Here is a 20,643-nt window from a genome sequence, read left to right on the forward strand (position 1 = left end):
AGTTCTATGTTTTCGGCCTAGTATGGTTCTCAATCAGAGGCAGGTGTCATTAGTTGTCTCTGATTGAGAATCATACTTAGGTAGCCTGGGTTGCACTGTTTGTTTGTGGGTGATTGTCTATGTTAGTGGCTTGTGTCAGCACAGGTCTCATTTTGTAGCTTCACGGTCGTATTTGGTTTATTGTTTTCGTTACTCTTTTGCATAGTGTTCAGTCTTTCTTTATTAAAGATTCACCATGGACACTTACCACGCTGCGTATTGGTCCTCAGATCCATCTCGCCTCTCCTCTTCAGATGAAGAGGAGGACGGCCGTGACAGTATGCTTGTCATCGGCAAGGACTAGGGAGTTTTTTTTAGGATAAAAAGAAATGGAATAGAGCTAAGCACACGCAAAATCCTAGAGGAAAACCTGATTCAGTCTGCTTTCCAATAGACAGTGGGAGACAAATGCACCTTTCAGCAGGACAATAATATACATTGGAGTTGTTTACCAAGATTACTTTGAATCTTCTTGGCAAGACTTGGAAATGGCTAGCAATGATCACCAACCAACTTGACAGAGCTTGAAGAATTACAAAAATAATAATGTGCAAATATTGTACAATCCAGGTGTGCAAAGCTCTTAGAGACTTACCCAGAAAGACTGTAATCACTGGTAAAGGTGATTCTAACATGTATTGACTCAGGATGTGAATACTTATGTAAATTAAATATAGATTCTGTATTTAATATTCAATACATTTGCAAAAATTAAAAAACATATGTTTTCAGTTTGTCATAAAGGGGTATTGGGTGTAGATGGGCGAGATCATTTGTTTTTTTTATCCATTTTGAATTCAGGCTGAAACCCAACACAATGTGGAATAAGTCAAGGGGTATGAATACATTCCAAATGCACAGTAAATTATAAAGTGTGATGGAAAAAAGCTTTGGGGTAATTTAAATGAAATTACGGGCAGAAAGAATAATTCAATCCTATCTTTCATTGAATCAGATGGCTCATTTATCACAAAACCTTCTGATGTTCCTATTTATTTTAATGACAATTTCATTGGCACAGTGGGTAAACTCAGGCATGAAATGCCAACAACAAATGATGAGCCACCATATTCATGCGTAAAATACCTAATAATGAAAGAAAAGCATTGTAATTTTGAATTTTGTAAAGTTAGTGAGGTGGAAAAATGATTGCTGTCCATTAATAATGAGAAACCATCTGGTATTGACAACCAAGATGGAAAGCTTCTGAGAATGGTAGTGGACAATGTTGCCACTCTTATTTGCCACATCTTTAATCTGAGTCTGGGGAAGGGTTTGTCCACAGACCTGGAGGGAAGCCAAAGTGATAGCACCGTGTTACCCCAAAATGGTAAAGCACCATTTACTGGCTCTAACAGCATGCTTATAGGGAATGGCACTCAACATGTACTGCACTGACACAAATTTCAGAATAATAAGAAGATTGTGGGAGCTGTATTGTTAGACTTCAGTACAGCCTTCGATATTATTGACTTACTTGACTTGAATTCATATTTTTGACCATCATCTGCCATGTCATGGATGGAAAGCTTTCTATCTAATAGAACACAGATATTTTTTTAATGGTAGCTTCTCTGGGGTAAAACATATAAAGTGTTGTATTCCACAAGGAACCTGTCTTGGCCCATTACTATTCTCTATTTTTACTAATGATCTACCACTAGCCTTAAACAAAGCCTGCGTGTCTATGTATGCAGATGATTCAACATTATGCAGTGAACAAAAATATAAATGCAACATGTAAAGTGTTGGTCCCATGTGGTGGTCACACCAGATACTGACTGGATTTCTGATCCACACCCCTACCTTTTTTTAAGGTACAGTATCTGTGACCAACATATGCACATCTGTATTCTCAGTCATGTGCAATCCAGATTAGGGCCTAATGAATTTATTTAAATTGACTGATTTACTTATATGAACTGTAACTCAGTAAAATCTTTGAAATTGTTACATGTTGTGTTTATATTTTTGTTCAGTCTATTTTTAGCTTTTTGAAGATGGTGTACAAAATCTATATTAAGATGGAAAAAAATCATCTTAACGGGAAGCATTGAAATAGCAATGTAAACTTGGTCGGGTCATCAAAGAAGTTACATATTGCAGTTTTAAGTTGAAAATTTGATAACTGGTGGAGCACTGTGGATACTAATATCCCTGTGAGCCTCTCAGGCCAATGTTTTTAAATAGGGAGCAAATTTGTTTTGAGCATTTTCTTTCCATGACTGATCAAAACTTGCTTTCTCATGGCTCGAATTTGTCCCTCTGCAGCAGACATATCGTGAACAATATGTTTGGAACATTGAATCGCAATAAAATCACAGTATGGAATCACAATACATATAGAATAGTGAGAATTGCCATACATATAGTATATGCATCTAAGCATCGTGATAATATCGTATTGTGAGGTCCCTGGAAATTCCCAGCCCTAGTCTGTATGATGTCAGAGTAGTATTGAGGAAATTATCATTCCATCAAAGGCGCCTGGAAACCTCTATGCTTTGATGATGTACAGCAGGGTTCCCCAACTTGTGGTCTGCGGGCAGGATTCGGCCTGCAGGTAGTTTAATTTGACCCCACAAGTTCTTTTTTATTGTTTGACATAAGCAACTATAAAAACACCAGGAAATCAGCTCCAAGTGATTTTAATTTTGTTAATGTGTTCTTAAGTATTCCAACGCATAATAGAGAGACACTTGTGATCGTACACAAACGTAAGCAAGGTTTGAAATAACTGGCTAAAGTTGGCGAGCTTGTTAGCTACTTCCAAACACAAATGAGAGAACACCTCACTCTGACAATTTTACTCATCCTAGCAGATGTGGTTAGGCTGTTCTCATGTTAGGTAGAGTGTTGACTGTAACTGTGCTGCTGGAAATAATTTAATAACGTTATTTTTGCTGACATTTATATTCAACAGGTGTTGCGTGTTCTTAAATGTATCAGTTATTCTGCGCTCTGATACACTCAGACGAGAGTGCTTTGAAATTGGAATAGATAGCCAGAGTGAATTTACGAACGCACTCAAAGTAATTGTTCATATAGTTCCTTTTCGTTCATTTTTTTAACCTTTGAAATCAACATCGTTTTTACATTTAGCTATTTATTTTAGCTCACCAGTTAGCACGTTTAATTGGTCATTTAGGCTATTACCAACATCATAACTTCACAGAATTACGAAATTATATACTAGACATTAGGAATATTTTTGGAACATTAGTAATCAGTTCTCAAGAGTTGAAAATAAAGGTTCTGTTCCAGAATACTAGAGATCACGTTCGTTCTCGGTACTGTTTATATTACTCAAAAAAATGTTGTTCTATTTCCAGCTTTCGGTTCTGTTCCCTGAACCGGTTCCAACCCCTGTTTATAATTGCCATGTTGTCAGTACAATCTAAAATGCCCTTGATCCAGAGAATAGAGGGTATGCAAATGTAACAGTTCTGTTTCCAAATTGTACCGGATAAGCTCACCCCACAGCATTTTCGGTGGCTCAACTGGTCTGTACTTCAAGCAGAAGTGCGGTCATATGTGTTGGCGAACAGAGGACTATTGATTTGAGCCTAGTGTTTCTGTTTAATTTAAACTTTATTTAACTAGGCGAGTCAGTTAAAACCTCTACGGGATCGGCGTCCCCCCCGCGGGATGGTTGAGCTAATGTAGGCTAATGTGATTAGCATGAGGTTGTAAGTAACAACAAATATTTCCCAGGACATAGACATATCTGATGTGGGCAGAAAGCTTAAATTCTTGTTAATCTAACTGCACTGTCCAATTTACAGTAGCTATTATAGTGAAAGAGTACCATGCTATTGTTTGAGGAGGGTGCACAATAATGAATTTGAAAATCTATGAATAAACCTATTAGGCACATTTGGGCAGTCTTGATACAACATTTTGAACAGAGATGCAATGATTCATTGAATCAGTCTAAAACGGGCACACACTGCTGCCATCTAGTGGCCAAAAGCTAAATTGTGCCCGGGTTGGAATAATACATTATGGCCTTTCTTTTGCATTTGAAAGATGATGGTACAAAAAAAACTGCATGTTTTTTTAGATTGGATTATCTTTTACCAGATCTATTGTGTTATATTCTCCTACATTAATTTAACATTTCCACAAACTTCAAAGTGTTTTCTTTCAAATGGTATCAAGAATATGCATATCCTTGCTTCAAGTCCTGAGTTAGATTTGGGTATGTCATTTTAGGCGAAATTGAAAAAAAGTGTCTAATCCTTTTAAGAACAAATTCTTATTTATGATGACAGCGTACCCCAGCCAAACCTGGACCAATTGTGAGCCACCCTACGGGACTTCCAATCACAGTCTGATGTGACACAGCATGGATTGAAACCAGGGACTGCAGTGATGTCTCTTGCACTTAGATGCAGTACCTTAGACCACTGCTCCACTCAGGAGCCAGTAGAGGAAGCAAAGCAGGACAGTGCCATCATTCACACAACACATGGCCATGCACACCCCTTATTTTATTGGAGATTAGATAAAACACATCAGATTTATTTTACTAGGCAAGTCAGTTAAGAACAAATTCAAAGCTAAAATGCTTGTTCTTCAGCTGTCCCCCTTCAGGGGCAGAATGACAGAACTCTGGGATTTGAACTTGCAACCTTCCAGTTAATAGTCCAACACTCTAACCACTAGGCCAACCTGCCACCCCAGTTGATGTATAATAAAATAAATGTGTTCCTGTACAATAAAATAGCCAAGCCTTTTTGTGAAATAGCACAAAGGTCTTTACACTCTCGCTGTGCAATGGGATCTTTCCCAAACGGCACCCTAGTCCCTATATAGTGCACTACTTTTGAGCAGGACTGTCCTTCCCGCTCTCCCTCGTTTCCCTGTCAGATCGTGCTGGTATTTCTAAATAATCCAGTAGGTGGCAGCCCAAGTAAAGTGTGGCCTTATCTTTACCCTGCAATTTCAAAAAATGACCAGCAGAGATCAGAGTACTCACATTTTTGACAGCTGAAGAACAAGCATTTTAGCTTTGACAATGCAATCATATCACATTAAGATAACTTTATTGATCAATTGCACACAAGGTCCAACCGAAATGTTACTTCCGCTTTTAACCCTACCCCCTCCGAAAGACACATATATACATAGGATTTTGGAGAGGCATGGGGGGTTTAAGTGCCTTTGCTCAAGGGCACAATGAATGTGGGCAGACCCACGAGCAACTGCACCCTCTCATGATGAGTTAATATTTTTTGTGGCCCTCACCCCCATCAATCGCTTGTTAGGATAGGCCTAACATCATACAGTCAGTCATCTATGATTTTGAAATAAACTCCAGTCATTTGGAGATGGGAAGGGATATTATTTTCCGTGGTCCAGCGAACACTAACAATGCACCTCAGACAGTCAAACAAACATTTTGTTGTGTCAAACGTTACGTGACATTTCATTACCATTCCATCCTCGGAGTGGCCGCATTGTTTGTACGAGCTTAGCTAAACAATTCTACCCTCGATGTATGTTTGTTTCCATTGCATTCTTTCTTTTGATTCTCAATGTTTGGAAAGCACATCTATCTACAATAGTAGACCGCAAAAAAAAAAAAAACGAATAACCTACAGGTCACTGCAAAGGTGGAGCGCCTCATTTTACATCTTCAGTGCGCCTGTGCAGACTCACTAATCTGTCCACTTTCAACAGCGATTTCTGGGCACAGTTTTCAAATTGGTAGCTAGCTACTACGTAAGTTAATATCTATCTAAGCAGTGTATGTACAAATGAAAATGTATACACTATAGTAATCTGATATTAGTTGTTGCTTGAGTTTTGGCACTTTAGGTAGCTAAATTAGCTGGATATTTTAACTAGTTCCGGCGTTGTAGTTAACACGGGGATTTAAGTCGAGCGACTCAGCTTTTGGAGCAATATTTCAAAGGTAAGTGCATAGCTAGCTATTATATCTTATTTTTCAAGATACATAACTGTCTCACTGAGAACATGCATTATTGTGTTCATTGTTAGGCCAGGAAAGTAGTTAACTGGTTAGTGAATAGCTAGCTAGTCATTCAGACATTAGCCGGAACTCTGAACTACTATAGCCACCTGTTGCTTGCTTACGTCAGCTATTTTACTAGTAAGTTCCAGTACTTTTACTATAGTAGTGTATCATATCACATACTTTTTGTGTATCAACATGCTAGCTAGCCTTTTCATTGACGTTATAGGTAAGGTCAATCTTTATTCTGTCTGACTAAATGTTCTTATAGCTAACCAGCTACAGTAACTATATGATAAATTAGTGCAACTAGCTTGCTGGCTATCCAGCCAGGTAAAGTCGGGTGTAATGCACAACCCCATTTTCCATAACATAACTCGTTTGCCGATTATTTTGTGCCACTATAACGTTTAATGGCACAGCCAACATTTTGCCGAACAAATACTAAGTTGATGGTAGGTTAGTTAGCGCATTAGTTATTTCTGCTTGATGATAGACCGTCAGTGCCCTGCTCTGGTTTGCCCACCTGAAATGCCAAGTGCCAAAACAACAATATCGTATAGGTTATTGAAGGCCGATTAGACTTGACTTTTACCACAATTCACACTATATTTCCATCTGTATGCCATCATAGGCATAAAAGCAGTTTAACACACACACACGTGCCAACAGAAGCTGTTTTAAATGGGCAAGGTCTATTTTGTCTACGACAGTCATCAGTTGGAATGTTTTCAGGACATTGTGTATCATGTCAGCAAAAAAACAGATGGAGCCATTGTTTACAGATGGCTCATTTCTGGGGTCCTTGATCAACCAAACTTAAACTATTAGTTTTCACCAAAATAACGTTTCATGTCGAGGCATATCTAATATCTCTTGGAACAATACTTACGATTCACCCCCCTACTATTTCGTGAACAAACGCTCACACTTCACTTTGCTGATAGTAAGTACATTTTAACTCAATAAAGTAACTATGATTGATATGTGGTTGTCCCACCTAGCTATTTTAAGATGAAAAAACACTAGCTGTAAGTCGCTATGGATAAGAGTGTCTGCTAAATGACTAAAATATAAATGTCAGGTTGAATGTGTCTTTCGCTATCAAAGAAGTGTTTAAAACCCGTTTTTATCCAGGGTCTCTTGTAGTGTGATTTCATGGTAGCTTACTCTCGCGTGGTCTAGAATGGACTACAATGGCAGCCCACAGGTTGAAAATGGGAGACTCTAAATAAAACTTATTTTAAATGCTTGTTTGATAGCGAAGGACACATTCAACATGCCAAATCGTAAGTATTGTTCCTAGAGCTATTGGAAATGCCTCTGTTGATGGAAAACTTTATTTTGGTGAAACAGTAGTTTAGGTTTGGTTGATCAAGGATGCCAGGCTGTAAACAATGGCTCGTTGCAAACTAAGCAAACAGTAATAACCCTTTGAGGTAAGCTCTTTTTCACAAGCCCCATCTAGATGAACTACAATTTAGTTTCACTGTTACAAATAATCGGAAGTCTCTTTCAGCATTATTAGTTTCTCCAGTTTAAATACCCTGTGCCTCATTCAGTTTGATCTTTCTGGTTTCATTACGGTTGGGATTTGAATTGAAAAAGACTGCTTGTGTAACCATGTAAAACATAAGATTAGTTGACTGCCATGTTGCTGGGCGTTTTAGTTTCCACTCATTTAGAGAGTAGAGGAGCAAATACCTCTCAGGAATTCCTTTACAGCCATTTCTGCTTGTTCCAACAAGTGTCAAGTACCTTCAGTACTGACTGGAGGTGGTAAAAAGCTCTGTAGAATAGGATACCTGGGGGTTTGTCTGAGTCGTCCGGTTCTTCTAGAGAGAAGATGATAGAAAGGGATTGTTTTATCAGATCGAGATACTCAATTGTATGCTAGTCAGTCGTTTTAAAGGTAAGGCTATTGTTTCACTTTGTTTTATATAGGCTGCTTTAACACTTCACTGCAAAAGGTGATGGATATCTGTAGTCTGGGTTCAAGTCCATGCTTTTAGTGAGGAGGTTGTAATGTAATTTTTCTGAACAGAAAATTATAGATTTCTTCACTTTCCAATTCAGCACAGTCACATCCATGCTACCTGATTAATAGGCCTACATGTAGTTAATTAGGGCCTATTTGTTTCCAATCAAAAGTTAATGATGTGTGGTTAATTGTTTCAGACTTTTAATGGTTACTATTCTGCTGTCAGTTGGCTATATGAATAAATTATAACAACCCCCCCCTCCCCTCCTGTGTGTGGACATGGCCAATGCTGCAGAATGAACCCAACACAATGGGCGATTGTACCCACCCAGGTCTTCCAAGCTCTTCCCAGGCTCGCAGCATTATGCTCTGCTCTAGGAACAAGCCTTTAATAAGATGTCAGGGAGTTCAGAATAAGCTGCACTGGTTGTTGCTCTCTACAATATTTATGAACGCTATTTCACAATGAAAATGGAGAGCAGCTGATTTAGCACCAGAAGTAAATTTATGAATGCATTTTTAGGTGTTTTGTGGCATCAGTTCAGTTTGAGAAGTTACTTTTCAAATGCCAGGTACAGGTGGCATTACTAATCTGTAGCCTAATAAGTAAAACATCAAAAATTAGGTAGGTGCTTATATTTGTTAGATCTCACATGTACAAGTGTGTATTATACACGTGTGAATTGTAAATGTGTTTTTTGCTTATCGTAACTCCCCCTGAGACACCCTCCGATAGTAGGGTCATGGCCAGGGTCTGGCATTATCAATGGCAATCCTGACGCAATTAGGGTTAGGTGCCTTGTTCAAGGACACATTTGCCGATTTCTTTCACCTTAATGGCTCAGGGATTTGAACTAGCAACCTTTCAATTACTGGCCCATGCTCTAACTGATAGGCTACATGTCGCCCATGTAGGCAATGTGTGTATGTAATTGGCACAGTCGAAGGAGCACCCACACGGTCACACACGCACTTTCATTTTGATGAAAGTACCCAAAATCTCATGGCTGCATCACCTTACCAAACCTGAAAATCTGGCTTCCTTCACCTGTCACTTCATTCCTTTTTGTGTCAGGTTCTGGTTTCCTGATGCAGAATAGGCAATAGGACTCTAAAACAGTCAAACAATCACCTAAACATACCAATAAGCACAGAGAGATGGGTCATTACCTGCTCTGCTCACCATTTGAAGTTAAATGGTGCTAGACTGAGGTGTGTGTGAGACTATCTGTTACTTGTTCAAGTGTTCAGGCCAGAACCTATTGTGCATAATGGAGGCCTAGTCTAACCTCTAGTTTACTCTCAGATTGGCCACACAAAGCAGCAGCAGCCAGGTGAACATTTTGTTTGCTTTTCCTGCCTGCTCATAACAGGTCATTTGTTGCTTTTTAAAAGCTAGCCTAGTCTACCTCTCCAGATCTGCATGGGAGTTGAAGTAGTCTATGAGCTAGGCCCTAATGCACAGCTTGGAATTTTGAGTATGGAACTGAGTGAAGCACAGATCTTTCTCTCTAGTGAACAATTTGTGGGCAACCTCACATTGGCTTTACTCGGGCATCCATGTGAAGGTCAAAGGCATTGGCTATATATATATGTAGGCCTATAAGAAAATAGTCTACTGATTATGCCATTCAATATAAGCAAGCATAATAACCAGGCAGTTACTTGGCAAGCTCTGTCTAGTTCCACAGGTGCCTGAGCCTAATGCCCTAGCAGTGGGGATTAGTTAGGCTAATTTAAGTGGCGCACAGACGTACACTGCTACTGCCGTGGGGAATGACATCACGTGTGTCTGTTTCTGTGTCAGTGTCTACTCACTGCAGGGACATTGCCAAACCGGTTAGACAGAGCATAGCTGACCATGCGTGAGATTGCTGCAGCTGAAACAGGACGGCCTAGCCTATGTCCTGACTGTTCTAATGGTTATTTACATCTCCAACGTGCAGCAGCTACGTTAGTGTTTAGGTTCATCAGTTAAAGTGCTGTGTTTTTCATGTTGTCAAGGTGAAGTTGTCATGATGTGTCTGGATGTATTACTCCCTAGTGACCGTCCCTGACCTTCTCCTTGGTAGAGATATTGATCTGTATGCGTTTTATCGGCCCCAGAGGGCTTCAGTGTTGTCAGCACTCTCTAGTACAGTGCTATACAAATCTGCAGTAGTAGTCACACCTCCAGTCTGTCAGGCTGTTTTCAATGACGAGTATGTTATTTTGTTTGACCTTCACTGACTTTGTTTTTCTCTTTTATATAGAAATAATTCAAGTCCTTCACAGAAGTCAGGAATCCCAGACACTACTTGGCTCTAATCACAGGAATCCCAGACACTACTACTGACTGGGGAAGTTACGAGGCCCATGGTCTTCTGAAGTGAGTAAGTAACCTAGCTGTTGGCCCAGAACGGGCTCTACTTAGTCCAAGTCGTGCTCACTGGCCACCTTGCCAGGGCTGTTACCTTCTGATTGATACAGTGGTTCCTCCTTTAACACCCCCGCTTCATTGATTTTCCTCACTTTGACACGAGGGGGTATATAAGCCAACCCGACTTGTGGAAGGTGTGTGCACACTATGGTCGGATATCCTCAAAAGGAAACCCAGTCGATCATGCGTAGCGGTATCACAGAGGCTTTTCTACTTTACATACTGTGCATCTGTAGATAAAAGTTGCGAGCTTACGCCATGGAACTTGGAGGTAATTTGTGGTTTACTACGGTACCCTGCGTCACCACTTCATTACTCCAGACCAGCGCGAGGGAGTTAGACACTGATTGTGCTTTTGGGTCCTAGGGTTTTTAATATTTTATTTTCTTAGGATTGTTTTGCTCATACTGTATGCCACTCCCGTCTGGTCACGTTGTACAGCACCTGAGTGGCACAATGGTCTAAGACACTGCATAGCAGTGCAAGCTGTGTTGCTACAGATGTTGGTTCAATACCCATGGCGGCCTCGACTGGGAGACCCATGAGATGACTGTAGGTTTTTCTCCCTCTAAAAAAAATTATTCTAAATTACAAACTGGCTTTATTTACAAATTAGTAACAATGTCTCGTCCCATGTTCAAGAATGGCCTCTTTCTCGCTCATTTTACATTATTTGAAAACAAAATCATTTCCAATTATTTATTTTTTCAACAAAGTGATTATTATTATTAATTTAGAATTAAATAAAATCCCATTTGATATTCTCACAGATATATTATAACAGGGTTACCCTGTTATTAGCAGGACAATATATATTGGTCATGGCTCCTGAGTGGCACACAATGGGACTGCCTTGAAGTTCTCCAGCTGTATCCACTGAAAGTGCGTACGGTTCAAGGCGCGAGGGCAGGGGGCACAGGATGGGCTGCAGAGCCACGCATAGAAGACCGACCGAGCCCATGGGGAAGCAGGAAGGGGGAAGGGGGTGGACCGCCACACTGACAACACTTTAGGGGCATTGCACTAATAATGGCGCTGACTAGGGAAACGTTCCCGCTGTTCTGTTCTTAGTGCCAGTCTGCAGGTTTAAACTAAAACAATGTAATTAATAATGACATCTTTATGCTTTCGTTAGTAAAATAATAAAAGTACTCTTTCAAAATGCTGATGTTTATTTAGTTATGGCTCCATAATGAATTACAATCACTGAATTACAGAAATATTGGAATAAAGTTTTCTAATGAAGGTAAGCAAATTGTTGCTTACTGAAAAATACTTTTCAAACACACGGTTACGTTGTACGTACCATTATGGCTATTAGCAGGGCTATATTTTGGCCTTTATGGGTGGTGCACAATTGGCCCAGCATTTCTCTCCCGCTAAAACAGAAATACATGTTTTTGCCTTTGCAAATATTTTTGCCTTTATTCAGATTACAATTGCTCTCTTTTGTGTTTTTGAAAACTAAATAACCTCATATCTTTATATATTATCAAGTTGATGACAGTCATAAAGCTGGCACCTATATAAAGCTGAGTGGCTCACTCATTCATGGCTTTAGATCAAAATAAATAAGTACCAACATTCTTTCTGATAGTCTTTTAATAAAGAAATGTTTTGGTTATCCTGACCTGGACAGCATGTACAGTATTATAATAGCCCATATTAGCAGGACAATATACCTTTACCAACACCTCTCTGTATTTTGATACTTTGTGGATGGGGCTCCGGAGTGGATGGTAAATTCTTATTTACAAGAACAGCTTACTCCTTCCTCCCCGTCGGGGAATTGAACCCCGGTCTCCAGCGTGCCTACAGGACACTGGATTCTTTAGCTAAATAGACCAGTACTGTACTCCCGACCGTCACGTTGTACAGCGCCATATTTTACGTTCCATCCTAATGGAAACCCAGAGGGTTTTTGTTTTCTTTAGAAGAGAAACAACCTAATATTAATTAAGCAAGTACCAGTCAAAAGTTTGGATACAGCTACTCATTTCAGGGTTTTTCTTCGTTTTTACTGTTTTCTACATTGTAGAATAATAGTGAAGACATCACAACTATGAAATAACACATATGGAATCAGTTAAAAACAAAATCTTATTTACGAGGACTGCCTACTCCTTCCTCCCTGTCGGATTTGAACCCCAGTCTCCCGCGTGCCCGCAATCTCTTATACAGCTATTATTGCAGGCTACCAAATGCTTCTCAAAGATGCCCTCTGGTGGTCAAACTAGCACTAACTAGCATTAATGGTACCAGTGGTTCACACTTAAATAATGTGGCATAGAATTCTGCGGCATCATGCAAGCTGCGCCGCAGTACGCTGCAACTTTTAAAGGAGGAACCACTATGTAGGTCAAAGATTTGACTTCCTGTTTGAGATTTGGACCCATGTTCACTAGGCACATGTTGATGAACGTTGCAGATAGAAATGTCATAAATAGAGCAGACGAGTCCTTATTCTACATTTCAGAGGGCTTCTTTGTTCTACATGATGTGCAGTGCCTTCAGAAAGTTCACACCTCTTGACTTTTTCAAAATGTTGTTCTTACGTTCTGAATTAAAAATGTATTCAATTGAGATTATTTGTCACAATAATGTCAGTGGGATTATGTTTTTCTAGATTTTTCAACCCCTTTGTTATGGCAAGCCTAAAGTTCCTGGAGTAAAAATGTGCAAAGTCACATAAGTTGCATGGACTCTCTGTTCAATAATAGTGTTTAACATGATTTTTGAATGACTACCTCATCTCTGTACCCCACACAATTATCTGTAAGGTCCCTCAGTCAAGCAGTGAATTTCAAACAGATTCAACCACAAAGACCAGGGAGGGTTTCCCAATGCCTCTCAAAGAAGAGCACCTATTGGTAGATGGGGAAAAGAAAAAATCTGACATTGAATATCCCTTTCAGCATGGTGAAGTTATTAATTACACTTTGGATGGTGTCTCAATACACCCAGTCATTACAAAGAGACAGGTGTCCTTCCTGACTCAGTTGCCGAAGAGGAAGGAAACCGCTCAGTGATTTCACCATGAGGCAAATGGTGACTTTAAAACAGTTAGAGTTGAATGGCTGTGATAGAAGAAAACTGAGGAAGGATCAACAACATTGCAGTTACTCCACAATACTAACTTCATTCAGAGTGAAAAGAAAGAAGCCTGTACAGAATGCAAGTATTCCAAAACATGCATCCTGTTTGCAACAAGGCACTAAAGTAATACTGCAAAGAATGTGGCAAAGCTATTCACTTTTTGTTCTGAACACAAAGTGTTATGTTTGGGGCAAATGCAACACTCTCCATAATTTCAAGCATAGTTGTGGCTGCATTATGTTATGGGAATGCTTGTAATTGTCACGTGCCAGATCCAGTGGGAGGCACGGTGATGAGGAACACTCTTATTTAATATCTGTACACTGTGAGTGAGCTCACTGTGAGTCTCCATCACTGATGTGGAGTACACCTCGCTGGTATGTTTTGTGCAGAGGGGGGCTTTTGTTTATTCACTGTTCCGAGTTCTATGCAATCAACTTTTCTGCCATGGAAATTGATGTGAAGTTGTCCGTGGTCACATTTCTGCCTTTGCCCATGTAAGGCTCCCCGAGTCTCAAAGCCACAGTCTCGGACAGTTGTCTCATCTTTCCCCAGATATGAAAAGCCTTGGTTTCGACACTGGCGGCACCATTATCAGTTTCTATCTGGTTCCCATTCATTGATGACAGAATAGCATATTTTCATTTTACGATTATTATGTTACTAGTTTTTGCTTTATAGTAGCCAGGGCAATGTCGCTTTAACCTTGTTAACAAGGTTAACTCTTTTTATTTATTTTTTGAATTTTACCCCCTTTTCTCCCCAATTTCAAGGTATCCAAATGTTGTTGTACTATCTTGTCTCATTGCTACAACTCCCGTACGGGCTCGGGAGAGACGAAGGCTGAATGTCATGCGTCCTCCGATACACAACCCAACCAGCCGTACTGCTTCTTATCACAGCGCGCATCCAACCCGGAAGCCAGCCACACCAATGTGCATCCTTGGCAACCTTGGCGCACTGCGCCCAGCCCGCCACAGGAGTCGCTGGTGCGCGATGAGACAAGGAGATCCCTACCGACCAATACCTCCCTAACCCGGACGACGCTAGGCCAATTGTGCGTCGCCCCACGGACCTCCCGGTCGCGGCCAGTTACGACAGAGCCTGGGCGCGAACCAGGGACTCTGATGGCACAGCTGGCGCTGCAGTACAGCGCCCTTAACCACTGCGCCACCCAGGAGGCCGTCTATGTGTGAAATTAGTTTTGGTGTAGTTTCAATGTGCAGGTTGACTGGCATCATTTTGTTCCCCCCTCATCAACTTGGCTAGAGTCAAGGATGTTTTGTATTATTTTAAAGGCCTTCTGCAACACATGGCATGTTTTCATTTCCCTTACATTAAATTAGTAATAGTTACAGTAAATAAAACATTCCTCTAACAGCTTCTTTTTACAATGTAAAACATCAGAGAATGGTGTCAACCTGCAAGGTGTGCCATCACATTATTAAAATGAGCGCCAACGCTGATAAATAGGCAGCTCATCATCATCACACTACTACAGTCCTAATTTAAATTCTATTGTGAAGTAACTTACACAATTATCGCCCATTTGCCATTCATTTAGTGGATTGGCATCGTTTGCTTTGCTAGATAGTCAAGTATATGTTTTGCATTATTCTAAAGGCCTACTGCAATATGTAGCATGTTTTTGTTTCCATTCCAATACATTTGATTAGTAATAGAGTTATAGTAAATAAAACAGTCCCATAACAGCTTCTTTTTACAAATTAAATCATAAGAGAATGGTATCAACCTGCAAGGCATGCGGTCAAAAGATTTACTGCTGATTTTAATAGGCATAACACAAACTCATTGTTTCTAAATGAAATCAACCTCTTTACCCTCCTTATTCAGTTAGGCCTAATTTAAATGCAGTTGTGAAGTAAGGTGCACTATTATCCATTCGTGATTCATTCAGTGAAGAGCGAGAGACTGCATTAAGTCCTACAGCACATTGTGTTGGCTGATTTTTAAGTTAGTAATAGGTGTGAGAAAAAACAGGTACAAGGGCTCATACTTTTCAGTGTGTGATTTTCAATTCTGAGCAGTGTAAAATACCAACCTTTTTAAGGAAAAGTCAGGGAAGGAGCAGGTCATAGCTTTTTTGTGGGCTGATAATTAAAATCATAATGTGGCCTACGGCAGTTCAAGTGTTAACTGGGGAGTTTTTCAGGATAAAAAATAAACGCAATTGACCTAAGAACCACCAAAATCCTAGAGCAGAACCTGGTTCAGTCTGCTTTCCACGAGACACTGAGATTAATTCACCTTTTATCAGACAATAACCTAAAACACAAGGCCAAATCTACACTGGGGTTGCTTACCAATAAGACGGGGAATGTTCCTGAGTCGCCTTGTTTGCTTTTTTTTGTCTAAATCTGACAAGACCTGAGAATGGTTGTCTTTCACTTTTTATTTTATTTAACTAGGCAAGTCAGTTAAGAACAAATTCTTATTTGCAATGAGAGCCTTCACCGGCCAAACTCGGACGACGCTGGGCCAATTGTGCGCCGCCCTATGGGACTCCTAATCACGGCCGATTGTGGAAAAAGCCTGAATACGAACCAGGGTATCTGTAGTGACGCCTCAAGCACTGAGATGCAGTGTCTTTGACCACTGCGCCACTCGGGAGCCCCAGTCTTGCAATGATTAACAACCAATTTGACAGCGCTTGAAGAATAATGGACAAAGGTTTCACAATCCAGGTGTGGACAGCTCCAAATGTAATTCTAAATTGTATTGACTCGGGGTTACCTATCTAATCAAGAAATACTATTGTTTTTTATTATTATTATTATTTATACAAATGTTCAAATTTTGTTTGAGTATTTTGTGTACATTATAAAAAATATATATTTAAAGACTAAATCCATTTTAATCCCACTTTGTAACACAACAAATGTAAAAAAGTCCCGGGGTGTGAATACTTACCGGCAGGCACTGTGTTTCTATCTGGCCATTCCGCAACGTTTTGAATAGCTGAACGCAACCCTACCTTGTTTCTGCTCAGGTTAGTCACGTGGGAAGCAGGGAGGGATTCTTTTTATTTTGGTCAGGAGACTTTGTTCAGGGACTATTACATTCCAAAGTGCTGTACCTACCACTCACCGCCCTACCCATTTCCTGCTATGATATTCCAGGACCACACCTACTCCTCACAAGCTGGGTGACCACATCATTCTGTGTTGCTGCATTGACTGTTCAATTCTGTAGTGATCTTCATGGGATTGGCCCTTTCTGGTAATCAACTTTGTCAGGTCCTGATCCAGCCCTGGGTCTAGTTGCATCTGCTTCAATGAACAAACAATCCCACTGACTGTTTCTCTCTCAGTTCAAAGAGCTGCTCTGAGCCTCCCTGTATACCCTGTTAAGCTGTCCTAAACTGTGATTACAGGAAAGGTATCTGATCACTTGAAAAGGTGATTGTTCCTGCGGGCCATATACAGACGTAGGCTTCCATTTAATGAAATAAGTCACCGGCTACACTTGGCCTGTCCCATTGTCCAGAATAGAGAGTAACATAATTAACTGGTGCTTTGTTTATACATTGTTTGTCATGTAATAAAGAAACCCTAGGTGATATCGCCTCCACATGTCCAAATAAAATTGTATTAGTCACATGTGCTGAATAAAACGGGTGTAGACCTTACAGTGAAATGCTTACTAACCAACAATGCAGTTAAAAAACATAAGAAATAAAGTAACAAATAATTAAAGAGCAGCAGTAAAATAACTATGGCAAAACGAATATAGATATATATATATATATATATATCTATCACTCACACACACACACGGGGGTACCGGTACAGAGTCAATGTGTGGGGGCATTAGTTGAGGTAATATGTACATGTAGGTAGAGTTATTAAAGTGACTATGCATAGATGGTAAGAGTTGCAGCGGTGTAAAAACGTGGGGGGGGGGGGGGGGATGCAAATAGTCTGGGTAGCCATTTTGATTCGTTGTTCAGGAGTCTTATGGCTCGGGGGTAGAAGCTGTTTAGAAGCCTCTTGGACCTAGACTTGGTGCTACGGTACCGCTTTCTGTGCGGTAGCAGAGAGAACAGTCTATGACTAGGATGGCTGGCGACTTTGACAATTTTTTTAGGGCCTTCCTCTGACACTGCCTGGTATAGAGGTCCTGGATGGCAGGAAGCTTGTTTCTGTTTAATAAGCGGAAGCTGTGCAGCTGGTACTGTGGTTGTAATTGGCTAACAAACATTTAGGACCTGTGATGCAACCCTGCTTGAATCTGTTCCCTAAAAGCTTGCTTGGAGCACATCAAAAAGACTGGGCAATAGACAAGTCAGCCCCTGACGGCTTTTGGCTGGGTTTTAAAATCCAGACAGACATTCACACTGACATTGGTTAATTTCTCCATCACCTCCTGGGTCTCTTTCACATGGCCTCCCCCTTCACTTCCACCTGCTCTTTGGGACTGTGTAAATCATCAGTCTGAGTCTTAAAGATATTGTGGCCTGTAACACTAAATCTATTTGTTTGGGGGTGGTGAATGGAGGGAGAGGGTGTCTGGTTGATGGGCAGCTCTCGGGGAATTGTGGGGGAATCTTGGATGGTTGTTGGCCTGGCTGTTGGAAGTCTGCTAGATGACTGAATGTAAATGTTGAGCAGCTTCACTGCAGGTTGTATGTATGTTATGTTATGGTTTGGTATGTTTGTTTTAAAAACAACTTGCTGCTGTCCCATGTGCCCAGAGTCCTAAATGAATCGTGTGTATGAGTAAACATGGCATGTGTTTCTGTGTCTAAAGTGGAAAGCTCAACATACATTTTTTTCCTGTCTGGTGAGGGTCCATTAACGCAGTGAACACCACAGGTAGTTAGCAGCCAGAGGATTAAGGGCCATGTTCATAACTTGGGACTGCCAGGGAAGGCGAGAGACTGATTTCTAAGCTCCATGTGGTAGAGACTCTGATAAACCATTTTGAATATGGGGCTAGAGCTATTCATTTTACTGTAACTAAACTGCTTCTTCCTGATTGAGGCTTGTCTTAATCTGTTGGGGAGATGAGAGGAAAGCACCATTTTACTACTCTGTGGCTCCTATCCCCCTCTTAAAGACAATGCTAGGCCTGCTGGAAAGATGATCTAATATGGTGTGAATTACTCTTTTTAACCAACACTCTTATATGAGGGATAAGGACATCCGATGATCGTCTCCATTCACACACACACACACACACACACACACACACACACACAGTCATTGCATTTGTTTGTGTCTGATGGTGCCTATTTTAATCTGTTGTTAATTCTACTTTCTCATTTGCTCAGTTTCGTCCCTTGTTTTGTCTGACTCAGGAGCTGTTGTCTGCTGTGCTTTGGACTCTGTGATGGCAAATCGGGGTAAGAAAAGTATGATTTCTATGTAGGCCTGTATCCTATTCTATCATAGCCTACTCCTTTTATGAAAATGGCTTCATTTCTAACATGTCATGCATGCCCTTTTGTGAAAATGGCTTAGGCCTTGTCTAGAAAAATTTGATTTTGTAAGTGGTGGTCTTAGGGCAAAAGCTAAGTCAAAACATCTGAAAACCCACAGAAGACTGTTCTAGCCTAGCTAGTTCTGATAAGTCTCACATGCGACAGTGTTGTGCTTTGGAGATTACTATCAGACATGGTATCAGGAAAGCCGACAGTGGTGAGTCAACACTAATAGTATAAAGTGGCTGCGCTGGTGATACTCGGCAGTCCTATCCATTATGGGGTGGGCTCAACGCGACACATAGCCCCTGACTGTTTCAACAGAGCTATTTGATTGGGTCTTTCCCCACGCAGAGGACACACCTGTAAAGGTTAGGAAACAGCTGTTTTTCTCTACCAGCCCCACACAGCCGTGGCTCTAGTCTCTTGTTTCAACCGCAGAAGGACCTCCGTGTGAGTCCATGGAAGAGGACATAGTATCTGGTCTAGACTCGTTAGTTGCTGCCTGTTCTTGTCGCAGACCAATCTGTTCTGTTAATTGATCTATGAAAGGTTCAAATGGTTGTACAATCGGAGTATAGATGTGAGTAAAATGCTGTTTCTGTTGGTGGTTTTGTTTGTTCTGATGAATGTTTTTTGTATTTTACTTTCTGAAACTGTTGAACAATGTCAGTTATTTGTAAGGTGGTTTTATCTGAAAGACTGAATATGATAATTGAATGAGAGGTGTGACCTGTTTGTACTGGAAGCTGATCCACATCATGTGATGGTTACCATGTGTGTGTGGCCTTCCTAAGCCAGGCAGTGAAAGATGTGGGGGCTGGTCTGGGTTCTCATTTCTTAAACTGTGCAGAGGATTCACGTCAAATGGAAGTGTACGGACAAAAATATTCTGATTTATAACAGTGCGCACGCATGTCCCACGCCGGTTTCCCTTCATAAATCACGATCAACTCGAAATTTGGAGCACCTTGTCCCGCCCTTTTTAACGGCCATAGTGTCCTAAAAATAGCCAGTGAAACGCCACTAATTAATATTCATCCATACTGAGTGCATGACGGCAAATCCCGACAAAGGCAAAAAAAAGAAAAGAATGGAAGTTCTTGTATTGGAGGTTGAAGCAAGAAAATAAAAGTGTTTGGTGGACACAGTGTGGGCATTACAAATGCCAAAAAGGTGCTTGTGGCAGATGCTGTGAATGCTGCTGCTCAGAAGGTCGGACCCTCTCAGAAATGAAAAAGTGGTCCGGCATAAAAGTGGAGGCCAAAAGGCACAGCCTTAGACAAAGTGTTTGTGCCACGGGCCGGGGAAAGGGGACACCGGAGCTCAACGCCCTTGATGAGCAACTTGCCGGTGTTATTGGGGAATCCCTCCTGAGTGGAGGAGTGACGTACAGTGGGGAGAACAAGTATTTGATACACTGCCGATTTTGCAGGTTTCCCTACTTACAAAGCATGTAGAAGTCTGTAATTTGTATCATAGGTACACTTCAACTGTGAGAGACGGAATCTAAAACAAAAATCCAGAAAATCACATTGTATGATTTTTAAGTAATTAATTTGCATTTTATTGCAGACAAGTATTTGATGCATCAGAAAAGCAGAACTTAATATTTGGTACAGAAACCTTTGTTTGCAATTACAGAGATCATACGTTTCCTGTAGTTCTTGACCAGGTTTGCACAC

General features: G+C 40.7%; 1 protein-coding gene across 5 annotated transcripts in view; it reads left to right on the plus strand.

The window, feature by feature from the left end:
* The first annotated feature begins 5,664 nt into the window (after positions 1–5,664).
* The window catches only part of phactr4a (phosphatase and actin regulator 4a), a 44,201-nt gene continuing 29,222 nt past the window's right edge, over positions 5,665–20,643 (plus strand). The window contains exons 1-3 of one of the 5 annotated variants that reach the window (XM_021560275.3): positions 5,665–5,959; positions 10,253–10,372; positions 18,836–18,880. In XM_021560275.3, the coding sequence (XP_021415950.3) occupies positions 18,868–18,880 (13 nt within the window). In that variant the 5' untranslated portion in view covers positions 5,665–5,959; positions 10,253–10,372; positions 18,836–18,867. Of the gene's footprint in view, positions 5,960–7,746; positions 7,932–10,252; positions 10,373–18,835; positions 18,881–20,643 lie in introns of those variants that run through there. The other 4 variants (XM_021560277.3, XM_021560279.3, XM_036970952.2 and 1 more) reach the window with 4 other exon arrangements.

Source organism: Oncorhynchus mykiss, chromosome 30 (assembly GCF_057628025.1).
Source record: "Oncorhynchus mykiss isolate SJ-2025 chromosome 30, ASM5762802v1, whole genome shotgun sequence".
In the NCBI taxonomy this organism is placed as follows: domain Eukaryota; kingdom Metazoa; phylum Chordata; class Actinopteri; order Salmoniformes; family Salmonidae; genus Oncorhynchus; species Oncorhynchus mykiss.